General features: G+C 48.0%; 1 protein-coding gene across 3 annotated transcripts in view; it reads left to right on the top strand.

Moving 5' to 3' along the window:
* The first annotated feature begins 205 nt into the window (after window positions 1-205).
* TBX15 (T-box transcription factor 15) overlaps window positions 206-18,204 on the top strand; it is a 94,865-nt gene continuing 76,866 nt past the window's right edge. Inside the window, exon 1 of one of the 3 annotated variants that reach the window (XM_008147244.3) lies at window positions 206-491. In XM_008147244.3, coding sequence (XP_008145466.1) covers window positions 287-491 — 205 coding nt within the window. In that variant the 5' untranslated portion in view covers window positions 206-286. Of the gene's footprint in view, window positions 492-4,538; window positions 4,558-18,204 lie in introns of those variants that run through there. The other 2 variants (XM_054711442.1, XM_054711444.1) reach the window with 2 other exon arrangements.

The following is an 18,204-nucleotide window of genomic DNA, read 5'->3' on the forward strand; positions in this document are numbered from 1 at the left end:
TCTCCACAGCCTGTGAGCGCCTGCCCGGGTGGGTGGGAAGCAGGACGCGGGCGCTCATGCTGCGAGCGGGCGGCGCTCCGGGCGCTCGTGCTTAGCCGCTGGGGCAGCTAGGGGCGCCGGTCCCAGCCGGCGGCGGAAGGAGGGGGAGGGCGCAGGGGGAGGGTGCCAAGTACCCGCGGAGCTGCCGCCTCTCCCGGGCCCGGCCCGGCGGGCGCTCGGAGCGTGAGGGCGCGGGCTGCTCCCTCAGTAGCGGGGGCGAGCGGGGGCCAGGGTGCGGGCGGCTAAGATGAGTGAAAGGAGAAGATCTGCAGTCGCCCTGAGCTCGCGAGCACATGCCTTCTCCGTTGAAGCCTTGATCGGCTCAAATAAAAAACGGAAACTGCGAGACTGGGAGGAGAAGGGGCTGGACCTGTCCATGGAGGCGCTGAGCCCCGCGGGCCCACTCGGAGACGCGGAGGACGCGGCCGCACACGGCCTGGAGCCTCACCCGGGTGAGTGCGTAGGGCCAGACCGCGGGAGGCGGGCGGCCCGCCGGCGGGCCGAGTGGTGAGGAGGGAGGCCCTGGCCGCGGACGCCCTGCCCTGCCTTGCTCGGCTCCTGCGCGGCTGTTTCTGAGCACAAATGCCTTGAGTCTGCCCCAAATTCGCCGGAACCAATTTGGGAGAACTGGCCTAAGCTTTGCATTTCGTCGCCAAATTCAAGCAAGGAGGCCTCCTTGCTCGCATCCCCTTCTCCTCGGGGAGCGGGGCGCGGCGTTCCTGGTGCCCGAAGCGAAGGGGCTTGCAGGGCCCTGGGGTGAGGAGGGGCGCCGATGGCCGGCAAGGACGGGAAAGGAGGGGGGCTAAGCCTAACTTCTGAGAGCTCGGGAGATCGAGCGCGGAGGTCTTGGCCCGACATCCCCTCTTGGGGAAATGCCCCGTTAGCGTTCAACCTCGGCCCTAGCCCTCCCCCTTCCCCCACCAATTTTTCTAGGGCTTAAGTTGTCGAATTTCCCCTCCTCCAGTGACAAGGGAGCATGGTCATATTTCTACTTCGTTGACTTTTACCGAAAGAGGCATGTTAGACCCCTTACCCTGCGCCCTGGGTCCGTTTCTCCGTGTATTGGAGGGCATCGGTGCGATTGATTTGTATCTCGGATCCATATGCACACATCGCGTGTGACACGAGGAGGAGGTCGATGTCAGTATTTTAACGGAATAGGGAGTGGGATGGGGAGGGGAGACGACTTAACGTTTTATATTAAGTGCCAAGATTTCAACTGTGCAAAACAGTCGGGGGAACAGCTGTTATCAGAGGAATCTTGTACACACACACACACACACACACACACACACACACACACCCGGCTCGCAGCTGGGGTTAGCGACTTCAGAAACTTTCCAGCCAGGACTTCTAAAACTCTTCTGGAGGTGCTCCTTCTGACCAGCTAAGGCTGGGAAATGAACCTGGGTCAGCGCACAGGCCAGCACGGGGGGGAGGAGGAGGCGGTGGCCTGCATAGGGATGGGGGAGGCCTCGGGCCCAGGAACTTGGGGGCTGGAAAACTGGCCGACCCAAGGAGGGACAGCTGTCGCTTACCATTTTCTCTTTCGGCAGTGACAGTTCAATTTCCATGCTCCCGGGGCTAATAATAACGCGATTAGCGGGTGACCTGCAGAGACAGAGTTTTATGAATTCTCCGTGTTCTTGCGGCCCGTTATGGTATTTGGGTTTAGTGTTGGGGAATTATTTTTATTAGTCGATGAAAAGAAAATTAAAAGGAGATTTATTTCATCCGCTCCAGTTTCCCCCTGTATCTGGATGCGGGTGCCTGCCCACTCGGATAACTGAGTGGGCGATCCAGAAAGAAATTCTCGGCTAATGTGTTCCCGTCTCTGGCCACACTATTTCCTCACCGCATTTATTTGTTGTTAAAATCTTGCTCGGGCCTTCACATAGTTTAGTGGAAGTTCTTTCAGGCCTTCTGACAACGGACGATTTGGAGGGTGGATTTACTTTACTTTCCCACCGGCAGCAAAGGCATATGTTATTTAATTGCTCGTGGCAGACGCCCTGTCCTCCTCCACCCCCGGCCCCTGCACTTTTCTCTAGGTGGCAGGCCCCAGGAGCCGGCCTCAGTCTGCATGTTAAAAAGGGACCAACATGCAGGGTCATAATCGGACTCAGCAGGAAGTTTTCTTTCGTCTGGTCTTCTCAGCCATAAGCCAGGAGAAAACAGTGAGGGCTTGGGCAAGGAGATGCCAGTCCAGGGCCATGAACGCGAGGACCTGGTATCCAGAATGCTGTTCCCTCGCTGGAGCTGGGAGTGAGTAGGTGGTGAGGACCTCACCCTGAACTTGACATAACAGAGTCCAGTGGATCCGTTCTCATTACCTTTATCACTTTTTTTAAAAAAGAAAAAAAATATGGCCTTTGGGTTAGAAAAAAACGAAATGTGTCTGTGGGGCAAAGGTCCAGGAGGAGGAAGCAGCCGGAAACCGAGAGCACTCGCGGGCTTTCTGCCGAGTGAGCGGCCTACGGGCGGGTCCTGGGCACATCGTGGGCTGGGGGGACTCCAAACTGGAGATCTCAAAACCCTTAGAAATCTCCAGCGTGGAGTCCCGCAATGGCCAAGGTTTTCGTAGCAGCCGGACATAGGGTGAGAAGAGATCTCTCAGGAAAAGGGCGCGGTGGCCTGGAGACTCAGCAGGCAGGGGAGCTGAGGAGGCTGAGCCGTGCGGGCTCCAGCGCGTTGGGATGGAAGCAGAAGGCAGGGCCAGGGTCTGGGGTCCCCTGCCGGTCCTTTTTTTCTTGTTTGTCTCATTCAGCGCCCTAACAGCCGCACACAGGGCCTCATTTAAAAGTGTGTGTACGGTGGTGGAGGTGAGAGATGCGGCCCTTGTGATTCCATTGTGCCCAGGGCCATGCCTCCGCCCAGCCGGGCCTCACAATTCTGTTTTACCTCTTTTCCCAATTAAGACCCAGGGGAGGGCGTTTGGACCTGCTGCGTGGCTCGCCCGTCTGCCTTGATAAAAGTCTGGAACAGAAAACAAAAACAAAAACAAAAAAACTACAAGAAAAACAAAATTGCCACGGGGCTGGGGAAGGATAAACACTGGGTCGAGAGCATGCGCGCACACCCACAGGACGATGGCTTAGCGCAACTGTATTTGTCAATCTCTCCATCCCCGCTCTTTGACTGACACCCTTCTCTCCTGCCCTCCTCCCTGTCCGAGCCTCAAAACCCCGGGAACCTCAGGTAACTCACGAGCAGATTTAACGTTCCGCTTTTATTCAAAGACGCGGCCTTTGCCTTTTCGCAGCCCGTTTTTCTTTCCGCGCCGGACAGAGCTGGCTTTAGTTGGCACGGCGCGCCGGCAGCCCGAGGCGCCAACCTGCGGCAGAGGGGGACCGGCCCGGCCTGCGCACTGTGGGCACCCACACGTCAGAGGGCACACAGTATGTATTTCAAAAATTTCCACCGAGCCTGGTGGCCCCGAAAACTCCCGGAGGCCTCAGGGCTTTGGAGAAGGGCCTGCGAGGTGCTTTCAATATTACACCCGGGCCAGCGCTCCGCGTCTTTGGGAGAAGCCGCCAGGCCTTGGCCGCGGAGGACTGGGGAGGGTCTCAGAACCCATCTTGGAGGAGCGTGGCTCTTGAGCCCGCTCGCTCCCCCGCTTCCGTCCGTCCCCCAGCGGGCAACGGAGGAAACTTTCTCCGGGAACAGCTGCTCGGGCTCGGTGGCCTTGGAAGTGTGTTCCAGGCACGTGACGGCGCCAACGGCGCTCTTACCGCAACCCCGGCTCCCTTGCTTGAGTTTGGGCCTTTCCCGCCCAAATCCGTAGCCCTGTGCACCGAGGCCCGGTCTCCCGCGGAGCGAAATAATTTAAACCTTCTGCGGGGGCATTTCGGCATCTCCCGCTACCGAGCCCGCAGACTTGAGTCTTGAAGCCGCAGCGTCTGGCGGTCTTAGGAGGTGGCGAAACATGCGGGTGGGCGCACGGAACCGCACACCCGGGAACACGCGGGTAGCGGCACTTCGTGCACTTGCACCCACGACAGGCGCCCGCGCTCGCTTTCCCCTGCGCACCCGTCTACACAACCCTAGTGAACCGGGACAAGAAAAGCCCTCGCGGTGCCCCAGGGCATTTTATTCTCTGGAATTATCAACTGCCTCTGAGCATTAATATGCCAGTTTATGGCTTGTTTGCTCAGAGTAGAGCTCCAATATTTTAATTCTGACACCACCCCTCTACCCACCCCTGACGCCCAGCAGGGAAACACGGACCCGTTACTGACATTTAAATAAGGCAGAGAAAGGGACCAGCGGAAAGTCCGAAGCCAGTGGGGAGACTGTGCTCAGGCGGGGCGAGCACCAGCCAGGTCTGGCTGGGACCAAAGTGCAAGGGTGCGCAGCGCGCGAGGTGAGCCGCGCAAGGGTCTGCCTGGGGTACAGTTCCCGGATGGTGCGCGCGCCCCGGCACCCGTGAAGGCCTCAGGGGTGCCCCGCCTGCGCCCCCAACGTGCCCAAGGCCCCTCCTGCTTGGTCCAAGCGGCCTTTCTCGGTGGTTGTCCTTTGGTAAGTAACCTTGCGTGAAGGGGAATGGGGGGGCGGGGGGTAGGCAAGATCTGAATTCTTCCTAGGCCGGCGAGGATGGTGATTTGCTTGAGATGATGGCCAAATAATTTTTTCGTGCGCCCGTGGGATGGTGGCTAAATCAGACGCCCTCTGGATGTGCGGGCCCTGGAGGGCACCCCCAATGGCTTGCAGGCGTGGGGAGGGTTATGAAGCCGGTCTTGTGTAACAGTGCGGCCTTGGCGCAGTGGCACAACAGAAGTCACTAGGAATAAGGAGATAATTCTAACTTCTTCCATCCCCCAGACGGAGCAAACTGTGGGAGACCGGTGGGGAGGACAGGGAATGGGGAGAACCCTGGTGCCCAGAATTTGGACTGCAATGGAAAGAAGGTGGAGTGTGCTGTGGTTTGCACCTCCTTACATCCTCCTCTTTCCCCAGAGGTGTTCAGAAATCCTTGTGATGGGTGTGAAAGGTCTGAGGTTAATAAGGGAGTGTGGGGGGAAGTCTTCTGGATTCTTGGCCAGGGTAGCCCCTGGCCCCCCACTGACACCCACCTGGCTCCTGGGAGACCCGTCCAAGAGCAGAGGCCTAATAGGGGACAAATGCTGTCCTAGACAGATCAGCCCACAGGCTAGGAACACAGCAATTCTGAATTCGTGACTCCACCGCCCACCCAACACTATTTCTCATTAAACATTTTTTTTTTTTTTGGTTCAGAGTTGGCCACTTTGGGTTTCCTGATTTTATAGGTAAAACTCCCAGAAAGAAAAGTTCACGAGGTGATGCTCATGCAGATGGAAGGGGGAATTCAATTTCTTATAGTGCAGTTCGGACTGAAATTATACTGACGCGTACCCACTGTTTTCCTGCCCCCCACCCCGCATACCAATTACTTCAAATGGTATCATAAACGTTTTTAATTATTAAAATTGGTTTAAAGCCTCTTTAGTTAGCACAACCCAAACATGAGTGAGTGAAGAATGGTTTGAGATGCCTAACCTGGGAGCCAGAATTAAATGATGGGACTGGTGGTTTGTATTCCCCTGTTGATTTGTATGATTTCCTTTGCGTGTGTGGACTAGAGCTTAATGGAAGCAAGTCCCTCATTATTACTCCTTCATATTGGGCCACAAGGAGAGAAGGACAAGTACGTTTTGGCTCCAAAGACTGAAACATTTTGTTCATCCAAGCCTCTCCAAGGGCATTGCTAGCATTATTGAGTGAAATAGTCCAGGTCTGTCACAATCGTTCTCTCTATTGCCAAAAACGTTAAGAAGACGAGAACCCTTTTTGAGATCCTGATTATGGACTCTGATAAAAATTTATTTCTCGTACTAGGGAGGGAAATGATTGCAGCACTTCTTAAATCTGTAAGTTCCTTCTCTAGGTGACTGCAGGGTGTGTGTGTGTGTGTGTGTGTGTGTGTGTGTGTGTGTGTTTAAAAGCAAGGCTGAACTGTGCATATTCCACAGGGATAAAGAGCAGACTGGCATTTCACTTTCTGGAAATACAGACATCCATCCAATGATTATTCTGGGGTGTAGCTGGTTATTGCTTTCTTAGCCCCCAAAAGACGAAGATGTTCAGCAGGAGAGAATATTTTAAGTGGTTTTCGAGTCTTGACCTTTTGGGGATACTTTTCCACAGAGAAAAGTAGGGAACTGGTGGAATGTGGACTCTTTCCCCCCTTCTTTCTCTCCTCCATGTGGTTTATTTTTGTTTTGCCTTTCCTGGTTTCTAGTGAGCTTTGAGTTTTATACGTGCATGACTGGGATACTCAGGGGTCTGCACTGGGAAGGGCAATTAGCAAATTTATCAATTAGGGTCTGTTTACACTGCTTCGGGCAAGGATAATCATTAGTTAATTTAAGTGAGGCCCTGGCTCTAAGTGTCAGGGTGGAAAATGAGACTCAGTAGGGAGGACCGGAGGTGAAATGAAAAGAGGTGGGGAATTCAAGAGACTGGTGACGACAAATCAACATTTATTCATTGCCATTAATGGCTTCACTTTGAGACAGGACATTTTGCTGACTACAAACTGATGACGAGCTTTTGATACTGGTGTGAAAATAGGTCTTGAAATCATACATAGGAGTATAAAGTGTATTAAAGTGTCTGTACACAAATTTAGCCGTTTATGCACAGATTTATGTGGGAACACCAAGTTCTGAATGGGACGTAGACAATATTTCAGAGAAAAGAAACTGCCGTGTGTGTGTGTGTGTGTGTGTGTGTGTGTGTGTGTGTATGTGTGTGTGTGTTTGGAGCCAGTTTAAAAAATTAGGAACACATAAAATTTGGAGGCCAAACATTTTTGTCATTTCTAGAGAGAATCCCAAATTTGAAAATTCTAGTTATTGGGAGAAAACAAGACTCATACAGATGCAATTTAAAAGAAAAGGGTGAGTGGGAGTTTTCCTACCTTCATTGGCACTTAATTTTGTGTAAAATGCCATCTTCATTTTGGATGCATTCTGCCGAGCAATTAACTCACTGAGAGAAACTCGGATAATAATAATAATGGTTAATAGAAGTAACCAGTAAAACACTGTGATTCGGGGAAAATAATTTTAGAACGTAGGTGACATATGCAAAAATATAGTTGCTGAGGCTCTAATGGGCTGTTTCCAAATTGTCACACACTTTAGCGGATTAAAAAAACAATCCCCTAATTCTGGATTGCGCACGTAATAGCCTAATATAGTCTCCTTTTAAAAACCAACATACTAGAAATAACATTAGAGCTCCCTCGGAAGGGATGACTGGAGGTCATTACCATACACCCAGCCTGCCTGCCTTGGAGTTTTAGCGCCTAGTTCACCGGGTGAATCGAAATTATTCGAAACTTCTGCTGCCTTCTTTTTACAGTCCCACAGCCTAGAGTGTATTGCCAGAACGGGGCTCGGAAAGCAGTTAGCCCGCCTTTCTTCGTCCCCCACCTATGTCCCCCCACCTCGACATCCTGTTCCCTTCCCCCAGCCTCCTATGTACACATTGAAAACGCCCATATTTCCCCCCACTCTCAAAAAAGCGTCAGCGACATTTCCAAGGAGAAGGAATCCGGATTACGTCGTGTCCCGTGAAACCGTGCTGGGGACAGCGGGTAGCTCAGGGGACCTTCACGAGTCAGGGCGACCGGCTGCCCGCGCCCGGGTCTGGCGGCGGGAGTTGTGGCTGGCCTCAGTGCGCACTGGCCCCGCGCTCCTGCCCCGCACAAGGCAATGGTGGGTACCTTTCTCAGCTCTGGAGAAATGCGGGGACTCGGCAGTCATTGGGAAGGCCTTGACCCCCATTCCTCCTCCCCCACAAAAAAAGATCAGGGGGAAAAAACCCTCAAACCAACCGAACACCAAGCGGAACCCACGGGCCCTGCACCTCGCGCCAGAGGGGAGTTTGAATTTTTGCTTTCATCAGGCTGAACAAATTTTCGAGGAATCAGACTGACTTCAAACATTAGCAATTAGGAACCAAGAATCCCTGGGCTTGAAGAACTTTTAATCCCTAACCATTTCCAAATGGGTAATTCTAGGGTCAGTAAACATCCTAGCCGGCGTTAGAAAGGAAAGTCAGAGGTTCCCCGGGTGCTTAGGACCAGGAGAGGCGGAGGCGCCCCCCGTGCCCAGAGACCCGCATTGCCGCTGAGACAAAGGGATAGCCAACAGTTGCCCTCCACGTTCTTAAGGAGATGAAAAACAATGAAGTAATTCACGTCTTAAAGAAAAGAAAGAAAGAAACCACTCAACCTTGCAAAGCAGACTGAGAAATGGCTAGTTCTGGAAGAAGCAGGCGGGACTGGCTGAGTATTAGCAGAGAGGGAGTCCAGACTCCAGCCATCCTTGCTTCCAAAAGTCAGTCACGTCAGAATTGTAACCTTGGGGTTCGGGGACTTGGGTGGCTCAGGGCTTCTAAAAAGCACTACTTGGTTTTCACAGTGGGGAGGGTCAGGCATTTGTGCCAGTAAGTGACTGTGAACACTGCAGAGTTTTCTCTGGGTTTGACAAAACTTCCTTAGCTCAGAAGCCTAATAATTTGATTTCTTTCTTTCATTTTATTTTTTTGTGGCGAGCTGGGGAAGGGCTATATACGTCTATGCACAATTTAGAAAGAGAAGGTTTAGTTAAAAAACAAATAGTATAAGCCAGCTAGTAAAGGAATACTGAATTCTAAAACATTTCAGAAACCATGATTGCTCATGCGCGTGTATCTATGAGACTTCACTATACTACAAAGCTTTCATATTCTAGGTTATATCCACGTATCCTGGTAGGAAGAGGGCTAGCCCTGCTTAAATTAGACTTAGATTGTAGTGCTGGCTTAGCCACTGATACTGGAACCAGGGATGTTTGTTTTAAAGGCAGACGTGTAAATGTTGGAAAAAAAATGTTTTAAAGTTGCTGCATAGCCACTGATGGGGCCTCAATGCCTGGTTTGTGAAATGAGGGTGAGAGGCTCAAATGGCACCTGAGGCCCCTTCAGCTATAAGAATCCGTGATTCTGTTAATCTTTTAAAAAAATTACCATTTTCTTCTAATGCACCTTGGCCATCACTTGGCTCATCTTTACTTTGTTGCAATGAGGAAAGCTTTGCTGCGGTTGTAGAAAGTAACAGTGCAGCAATACAAAGCCAAAAAAAAAAAAAAGATTTTTACAGCTCGAATTAAGAGCTTTCATAAAGCTCTTGAAAAGTTTTTAGATTAATATCACATGTTCAGAAGTCCTGGATCGGTGATTCTGAGTCCTTTGTGTTTAATGTAACCTGTTGTTGCTTGTGTGAACGCCCAGGACCTTCTTGCCAAAAGAATTCTATGGCATTTGTGAATTTAAAGGAAATGTGCGTTATTTTATGCTCTCACCATTTTTTTGTGCCATTCCCAAAAAAGGCTGGAAAAATTCTGTGGATTTGAAAAGTGAAGACTGAGAAAAGCAACTTCATCATGGGTAAATTGAATTGGTGGAATCCCACCCCCCCCAAAAAAAAAATCAGTTGCCCCTTATTACTATTTGAGCCTAATGGAAAGCCCTCATAACTATTTTCCATGTCTAGTCTGCTAAGCCGAGATCTTGATCTGGCAGAGAGTAAGAATGCTAAAAGGATGACTTAGTAACAGGCAAAACGCTTGTCAACAAGATAGATCAGAAGACAGCTTAGCATTCAAGACCTCTATTCATAGCTGCTGAACTTGAAGGCAGGGTCAGACAAAAAAACTGGGCCCAGCACTCACTTAGGAGGGTTTCTCATGTTTTTATCTTGTGGGACTTTATTTCCTCACCGACTTCTACAGCGGGGCTTCAAATTCCGGTGACAGCTCCCCACCCTCAGTGGACGCCCCCCGTTCTCCGCAGCCCCCACCCCTGTGCAGGACCCTGTCAGCACGGAGCTTGTGGAATGACTGGTCGTCCAATCTCTCTACTGCCCTATGACGGCTGTGGGGCAGGGACCTTGTCTTACTGCCTTTTTATCTCCAGAGCCTACCACAAGTGGCTGCTACAGAGCAAACACTTAATAAATAATAAAAATATAAGGATAATACAACAAAAATAATGATAACTAGTAACATATATTGAACACTATGTGCCAGCCAGTGTACTGTTTTATTTATATACATTATATATATACATATATATATATATATATACAGTGCTAATTATATATAGTGCTGTTATATATATGTATACATATTCAAAATGTATATTTATAATATATAACATATATCCTAAATACTAATATGCAACAATTATATATTTCAAATAATATATAATTCCATACATACACCCACATATACCAAATATCATTACTTATCTATAATACATAAAATTCCAAAATGCTCATTTCTATTTGGCATGATGCATGAATGAGTGATATAGGATAGTGGTTCAGGCTCAGGTTCTTGGGGTTAGACTGCCTGTGTCTGAGTCTGGGTTCCAACACGTGCTAGTTGTATGACCTTGAGCAAGTTTCTAAATCTCTCCCAAGCCCAATTTCTGCATCTGTGAAATTGTACTAGTAAACGTATTCATCAAAACATGGTCGTGAGGATTAATGAGATAATGTACATGAAGGAACAAAGGATTGCACACCGTGCCTATTATTCCTCCACAGTCGAACTGACAGTGATTACTCACCTCAGTGACTAACCTGGATAAGAAGCTGTTGCAGATTTCATGTCTAGTGGCACCGCCCGTTCCTCCAGTCGTTTGCTTTCAAGGAGATGTTGCACTGGGAGTGGGCTCACACCTGGTGTATAGCCTATGGTTAGAAACAGAACACAGAATCTGAGTACACGTGCTAATCAGGTGAAATACTGAGTTGAGAGCTGCTGCTATTCAGGGTTTCACTGAGGCAAAAAGTCAGTACCTGAGGGAGCACCTGAAGGAGGAAAAGAGGGCTTCCAAGGGTGGGGATCAGCCTCTGATATAAGGTAGGAAGAGGGGGTGGGCAGAAGGCGGGGCTGGGGAGCCCCAGCTTTACCAGCTCCCCAACTTGGCTCTGGCAGAAGGCAGAAGAGCCTTTCTGAATGCAGGGAAGTAAAATAACACACTCATGTTTCTTTATGAAACATATTTCTATCTGAAGCCCAGAAATCCCCAAAAGGTTAGGTTTAGGAAATAAGGAAGATTCATTTGTTTAAGGCCTTATGGACCCTAGGATTCTGGGCAAGATGAGCCAGTTGTATCAATTAGTTGGGGCTACAGTAAAGGATATGTGGGTGTTGCTTGGTTCAGTTTTTTTGTTTTTCTCCCCTAAGTGTAAGGGAAACCTCTGATTAAGCTGACTATCTGGGAAGAAGAGGTTGGGAAGTCTTTTTAGGGAAACAGCAGAAGCCCCAGCCATTGCATTAGAATTCACATCTGACCACACAGTTTTGCATAGTTTTCTTCGAGAAAACAGAAGCCTGGATTTGATCATTTACTATTAAAAAAAAAAATAAAACCAGTTACACCCTAGATTTTATTTAAATTGATTTCTGGCCGTGGAGGGCAAAGGTGCATTCCCAGGGGGAGAGGAACAGAGGAAGGGTCCTATTGAAGCCTCCCCCATTCAGGGAGCCCAGGGCACGTCATCAGCAGTGCTCAGCCCCTGCCTGACCCTCCAGAGGAGCAGGGAGCTGCTCGGCGTTAGCTGGAATCCAGGCCTCAGTGTTCAAAACAGCCTCCCTGCCCCCCACTTTATTTTCAGGACTGATGTTTCTCTACCTCCCCAGCATCATCTTATCTCACAGAGTGCCCACAATGCCCTCCGAAAGAACTTTCATGGATCGAGGGTGCAAGCTGTACCAGACACTGCACTGATGTTTTTATTCACATTCTCTCATTGCATCCCCCCCAATAGTCCTCAAAGCAAGGTCATTGTTTCCCCATTTCACAGAGTAGGAAACTGAGGCTCAAACAGACTAAATAACTTGCCCACAGACACACAGCTCCAATCCAGTTGAAGTGGACTGGCCAGAATTTAAACCCAGGTCCCTGTGACTCCAGAGTCAATGTCCTTAACCACTAGGCTATATTGCCTCCCCCTGCAGATGGCTTTTCAGTACTCTATGGAGAACTTTGAACTTTTGTACGTGGAACTTTATGCTTGCTGTTCATTCTGCCCTTCCAAACAGAAATTGTTAAGTCATAAATGTGAGAGAGCTGGTTATAGTTTCTGGTCTCTATCTTCATTTCCTACTGTTATTTTAAAAATATATATTTTTATTGATTTCAGAGAAGGAGAGGGAGAGAGAGAGAGAAATGTCACTGATGAGAGAATCACTGATCGGCTGCCTCCTGTGCGCCCCACACTGGGGACTGAGCCAGTAACCTGGGCATGTGCCCTGATGGAATGGAACCATGACCTCCTGGTTCATAGGTTGACGCTCAACCACGTGGGCCAGGCTCCTATTGTTATTAGTCTGTCCAGTCCTCAGGTGCCTTCTTCTCCACCAGCTAGCAGAAGCTTCTGTGACAGTGATGTAGGGTTGAGTTTCTAAGCCATGGCTTTGGATTGGCACATGCACAGCCTTCCCAACATGACTTGCTTTTTCTCTGACTGTAATGCACAGAAATCTCAGTGTCTGAAATGCGGTGGCTACATACTGATCTAAAACCCCCTCATCCTAAATCTCCCTGTGCAGTGAAATGCAGTGAGCTCTGTTTTACCCATTGCCTTCCCCATTCACAAAGGGATGGAAAGAATCTGATTGGTAATTGATTCAAAATGGAACAGCTTAGAAATGTATCAGTTGCAGTGACGAGAAATTCGTGCATTTCTAAGTATGGTTGATTTTTTTCAAACTCAGCAATCACAGCTGAAATCCCTTTGCCATGGATTGAATTTACAAAGGAAGAGATTCTGATTTCCACAGTGGCTTCTTTTTAATGCCCAAGGATTAAGAAACCGCCTCGAGGATCCACAGCAAGTACACCCGCTCTCAGAGTTGTGGCTTTAACTTTAACCTCTGAGTGACTGCTCTGAGTCATTTATTTTGTAACAGCTCTATTTAGAGCGGCCTTGTTTGGTATGGGATCATTTATTTGCAGAAATCTCTCATGCCGTCAAACACTGACACCCCTTTGCTCCTCTGACGTGGTAAAAGTGAATGTGAGCCAGGCAGTGCGTTTCAGGGAACTTAACATTGGTTTTCAGGGCTTCTTGGTCCACCTGTTCACTGTTTCTCCATCACTTTTCCTCCCACTCCCACTAAGCATCCTCTTAGGAAGTCTGGTGTCTCCAACAGGGATTTGGAGAAAAACTACACCCTCCGCTTTTGGTGGGCGGACTTCATCATTAATGCATTTCTTGGCTGTTGGACTGTAAGGTCTATCATATTCCTGTCTGTTGTGCCCAGTGATAGAAAGTGGCTTTTATAACGAAAGAGAGAAAGACGTAAAATCCATGTCTGTTTTAAATCTTTGCTTTCTCCTATTGCCCACCCCACTCTGTGCAGGCAACGATTGATGGGATTTGATAAGCTCTTGTAGCAACAGAAGCATATGAATCTCCGGGCCCATTTCCTTTCCCAAAGAACCCAGGTGGAGCCAAACTCTTGAAATATAGAGTGTGGCAGAGGATAAGGTGAATGCTGCAATTTCGGTGATTTACTGGATCTTACCCAGGAGGTCCGTCCTATGAAAAGTGTAGATTCTGCAAGATAGGAAACCAGCCAGGCCTCGGCCGTTTGTTTTCCCTCCGGTGTTCAGAGCACTAGTTGCATGACCAGCAGTAATCCTGGGAGTGTTGGATCTCAACTGTTGCAAGAGCGAGTTACCCAGAGATTTGACACATATCTGTGATATTCTGATGGCCTGGTAGGGACTGCAGGATGTGCTTCCTGAAGACATAGGAACATAGGACCACTTAACTGGTATAGGGGCCAGCAAATGGTATACCAAGCCCGAGAAAGAGAGGGAGAGAGAGGGAGGGAGGGGAGGAGAGAGAGAGAGAGAGAGAGAGAGAGAGAGAGAGAGAGAGAGAGAGAGAGGGGAGGGCTGAGGCAGAGGCCTCAGGCATGTTATGAAGGGCTGGGTGTAACGGTTCCCCAGCCTGCGTGGGCGAATTGGTTCCGGATGTTAACATTTTTTTGCTTGGGGCTTGAATACATTCTCCTTTTTCTTTGCCTGTTTTCCTGCCCAAACTGTTAGGCCTCCACAGCTGTGTGGCTCATTGCTGGCGAATGTTGAGAATGACAGATCTGGCTTTATTGCTGGGCCAGTTTGGGGGCATGTGTTTAGGTAGACTTTTGAGACGTTTTCACCCACCCACTTTCCTGAACTTTGAGGCCTTTTCTGTCCATCTTGTCGGCTGAGTACCAACTCTCTACCGCACTGGATGGCCTGTGCTAGGGAATGAGTATGATACGGTCCTTCATATCCTAGAAGCAGAATGGCTGGTGTGGGAAGCTAAGACAACAGAAAACTTGGGGTCCGGGTCAGGGAGGCCTGACCCAAGCACATAGTTCTGGCTGTGACCTTGGGCAAGTGACTTAATTCTGTGCCTCAGTCGTGTACATGTGAAACAAGAGAAACGATACCCGCTTCCAGGCTATGGTGAGAATTAAGTGCAAAATGCGTGGCATGGTGCCAGGCACATAGAAAGTGCTCAGTATTAGCCCTGTCTACCTTGCTCATCATTAGACTTTTGGTAAAGTGAGAAAACTCAGAAACTCTTCAGTGTTCTTATGAGAAACTGTTTGATCAGTGTCAGACATAGGATGGTCCCAAACTACCCTTCTTAGCTTAGCCACTGATGCCCTATTTATAGCACACAGTCTCTGTTTATAATTGACATGTACATTGTATAAGTTTAAGGTGTACAACGTGTTGATTTGGTACACTTATATTTTGCCATATGATTACCATATCTTACGGTGAGACATTTAAAATATAGTCTCTTGGCAACTTTAAAGTATTGTTGACTGTAATCACAATGCTGTGGGTTAGACCACCAGAACTCATTTAGCTTCTAACTGCAAGTTAGTATCCTTGGATCAACATCTTCCATTTTCCCACTCCCAGCCCATGGCAATCACAATCCTACTCAATTTCTATTTCAGCTTTTGAGATTCCATATGTAAGTGATAGCACACAGTATCTGTCTTTTTCTGTCAGACTTATTTCACTTAGCATAATACCTTTGAGGTCAATCCATGTTCTCACAAATGATAGGATTTCCTTCTTTTTCATGGCTGAATAATATTCCTGTGTGTGTGTGTGTGTGTGTGTGTGTCTATCTCACATCTTCTTTACCCATTTATTCATTGATGAACACTTAGGTAGTTTTCATGTCTTGGCTATTTTGAATAATATGTAATAAACACAGGAGTGTGGATACATTTTCAAGATCCTGTTTTCATTTCCTTTGGACACAGGCTGACTTTTTATCATCCTCCATGCAGTTGCTCCTGCTCCTCTTCTGTCCGGAGCACTTTCTCCTTTTCCTCCCTTAAGTTCCTTCTGAAGAAAGTTTAGCCTATTTTCAAGACCCAATTTAAGCACCTAATGTGACAGAAATATTCCAAGATGAAAAAGGGCGATTTGGTATAAATATTAACTGACAGGATGTACAGATTCAAACGTGTGATGACTTCAGAAGAAAACTGCATATGTCTATGCAGAGCTCACATATAGTTTGGGTATTGCCACGATGGAAGGAAGTCCTCAGTTGTCACCAACTTTATTTTCACTTGGAGCCTGCTGGAAGGAGATCTTCTTTTGGGGTCTACCTAGGGTTTCCTTTCAAAATGGTGCTAGTGTGCTTCTGTGATTTTATAGTCACAAGGGAGTCTCAGCTGGGTAATCTGTAACGCTCAAAGGTGTAGCCAAGATGGTAAAAACACAGGGGTCTTCCAATGGCGACCACCATCAGAAAGCTCCTCTTGAGATGAAGTCTTCCCTACGTAGCCTGATTAGACTATTTCTGAGCAAGGCTCCTGTCCTGCCCTTAGCTTCATAGAATCCCCACAGGCTTCATATTACCAGCAGTCCAGTAATTCCACGTTAGTCCTTTCTTTCTGTGGAAGGACACACACCTGTTCTCTTCTAGTTGTCCCACTGGGTTGGCATTAACCTTTAGGCTCTTGGACAATGGATGCCTGTAGCCCAGGAGAAAGTGGCTTTGGCTGACTCTGTTCTGTGGCTCTCTTTGTGCACATGAACACACCCAGACATGCTCACACAATGCTTCTGATTGACCTTTTCTACATTTTTAAAATTGGTCACAGAAAAATAGGTAAAGTAGAAGCCTATGCAAGTATAGTACATTGTACCTTTCTTACATTAAACAATGAAGGCTTTTTGGAGGGTGCATTTGTTTTGTAAGTTGGTGAGATAGGGGAGCCCTGGAGAGCACTGTGTCTTACTCATCTCAGAATCCCTGTTAGCGCTCCGTGAACATTTGTTGAACTCAACTGGTAGCTGTCAGAAGTTAGCGATGGGTTTTGTAGCCACTACAGCCACTTTACAGGTGATTTGGCTTCAAGATGGTCCTGGAGGCCCGGAAGGAGGTGTCTGCCAGTTGCTTCTAGGTGTGATCTTGGATGTGTCAATTGATATCTTCATACTCTCAAGTCTCTATCTCTAATGGAGATAGACCAGTGGGTTTTAGTAAGAAGGAAAGGATATCAAATTATACTACTGACAAGGCATTTTTGTAGCTAGAAATTGCTGAATGTTCTCTGCCTGGAGTCTATTTCAGAGCTCTCTTATGTCAAGGTATTAGCATTTAGAAATACAATGAGTCTGTGAGAATAACTGTACCGCATCTTTCCCTATTTGTTTCAGGTCTTATGTTCATGACAGCCTCTGTTTTCTGCCCAGCAAGGAAGAAAAAGAAATAGAGTAAAGGCAGTTTGAAAATCCCCAGAGTTAAACAGAAGTGTAAAAATATCTCTAAATGAAAGACAGATTGCCCGAGGTTGCCTAAGAACATAGAGTTGGGTTAAGCTGAAGCAGAATGAAATTCTTCTTGCCTTCCCATGAGCAGTGGGAAATATGTGCGTAAACTGATGTGGGTGGGGGTTCCCAACTCTGGGCTCAGCCCCATGATGGGGGAGAAAACATGTTGTCAGGACAAAGCCCTCTGAAACACAGGTAATCTTTGAGCAACATGGAGGGCTGAGGGAGGTGAGACAGCTCCTCTATGGGAATGCATTCACAGTCAGCACAGTCACGGTGACAAGTCAGGGACAGATATACAAAGTGCCAGGTACTTTTTGGTATCCATCAAATTACTTATGAGATCCCTAGTACTGTCCTGGGTCTGGCTCAGATGGTCAAGGAGAAGAAGAGCCTTACTTTGCTATTTCCTTGTGTCCTTTGTCTTCTGACCTGCCTGCTTCCTGCTCTGTGTGGCTGGACCTTGCTTTGGAGGAAAAGGCTCTCTAAACTTGTCTTTGTGTGGGCTCTCAGCTACCATGTCCATAGTGGTGGCTGATGGCTGGGACCCATCCAGTGCCATTATGGATTCTGCAGGGATGGTGGCCTCCAACCCATTGCTAAATTGCAAACACAGCAAAGTGGAGATAGACCTACATGGAGGCTGACAGACTGGGGCGAGTTGATGTCTTGAGCTTCAAGTTGTAGGTACTATGAGAGTAAATGACCAGGTGACTCTGAGTCTCTTTCTCTGGTGATGATCTTTGATCCTGAATCATGAGGATACTTCTTCAAGATGAGTTTTTGGACCCCTACGTCTTTTTAAACAATTAGTACAAGTAGCTTCCTATTGTATTTGCTTTATATCTTGCTTTACAAAGTTATGAAGTTCACAGCTTTATACCAAAATGCAAGAAGGTTAAGCTATTTGCTTATAAATATTTTGCAGCCGAATGTCATCTGATTTAATTGTTCTGATCCATATTCAATATAAAAGTTCAGATATCAGGGATACTGGAGCAGCTCTGGATAAGCATTTCTCTCAAGCAGGAGAAAAAACTTCACCAACCTGACTCACTCCTCCTCCAGTCCTATTGGGCTACTGCCTTGACTTTAGAGCAAATCTGGAAAACTCTGGTTGCCATAGACCCAGCAGGGCCACATACCCAATCACAGGTTCCAGAAGGTCAGAATTAATAATCTCGTGCTCCCTGTATTAATCACACAGATTGAGCTCCCTTCTTTTCTGTTTCACAAAGATGTGAGCCCTATTGAGGGAAGGAGAGCGTGGGATGA

This window comes from Eptesicus fuscus, chromosome 22 (assembly GCF_027574615.1).
Source record: "Eptesicus fuscus isolate TK198812 chromosome 22, DD_ASM_mEF_20220401, whole genome shotgun sequence".
Lineage (NCBI taxonomy): Eukaryota > Metazoa > Chordata > Mammalia > Chiroptera > Vespertilionidae > Eptesicus > Eptesicus fuscus.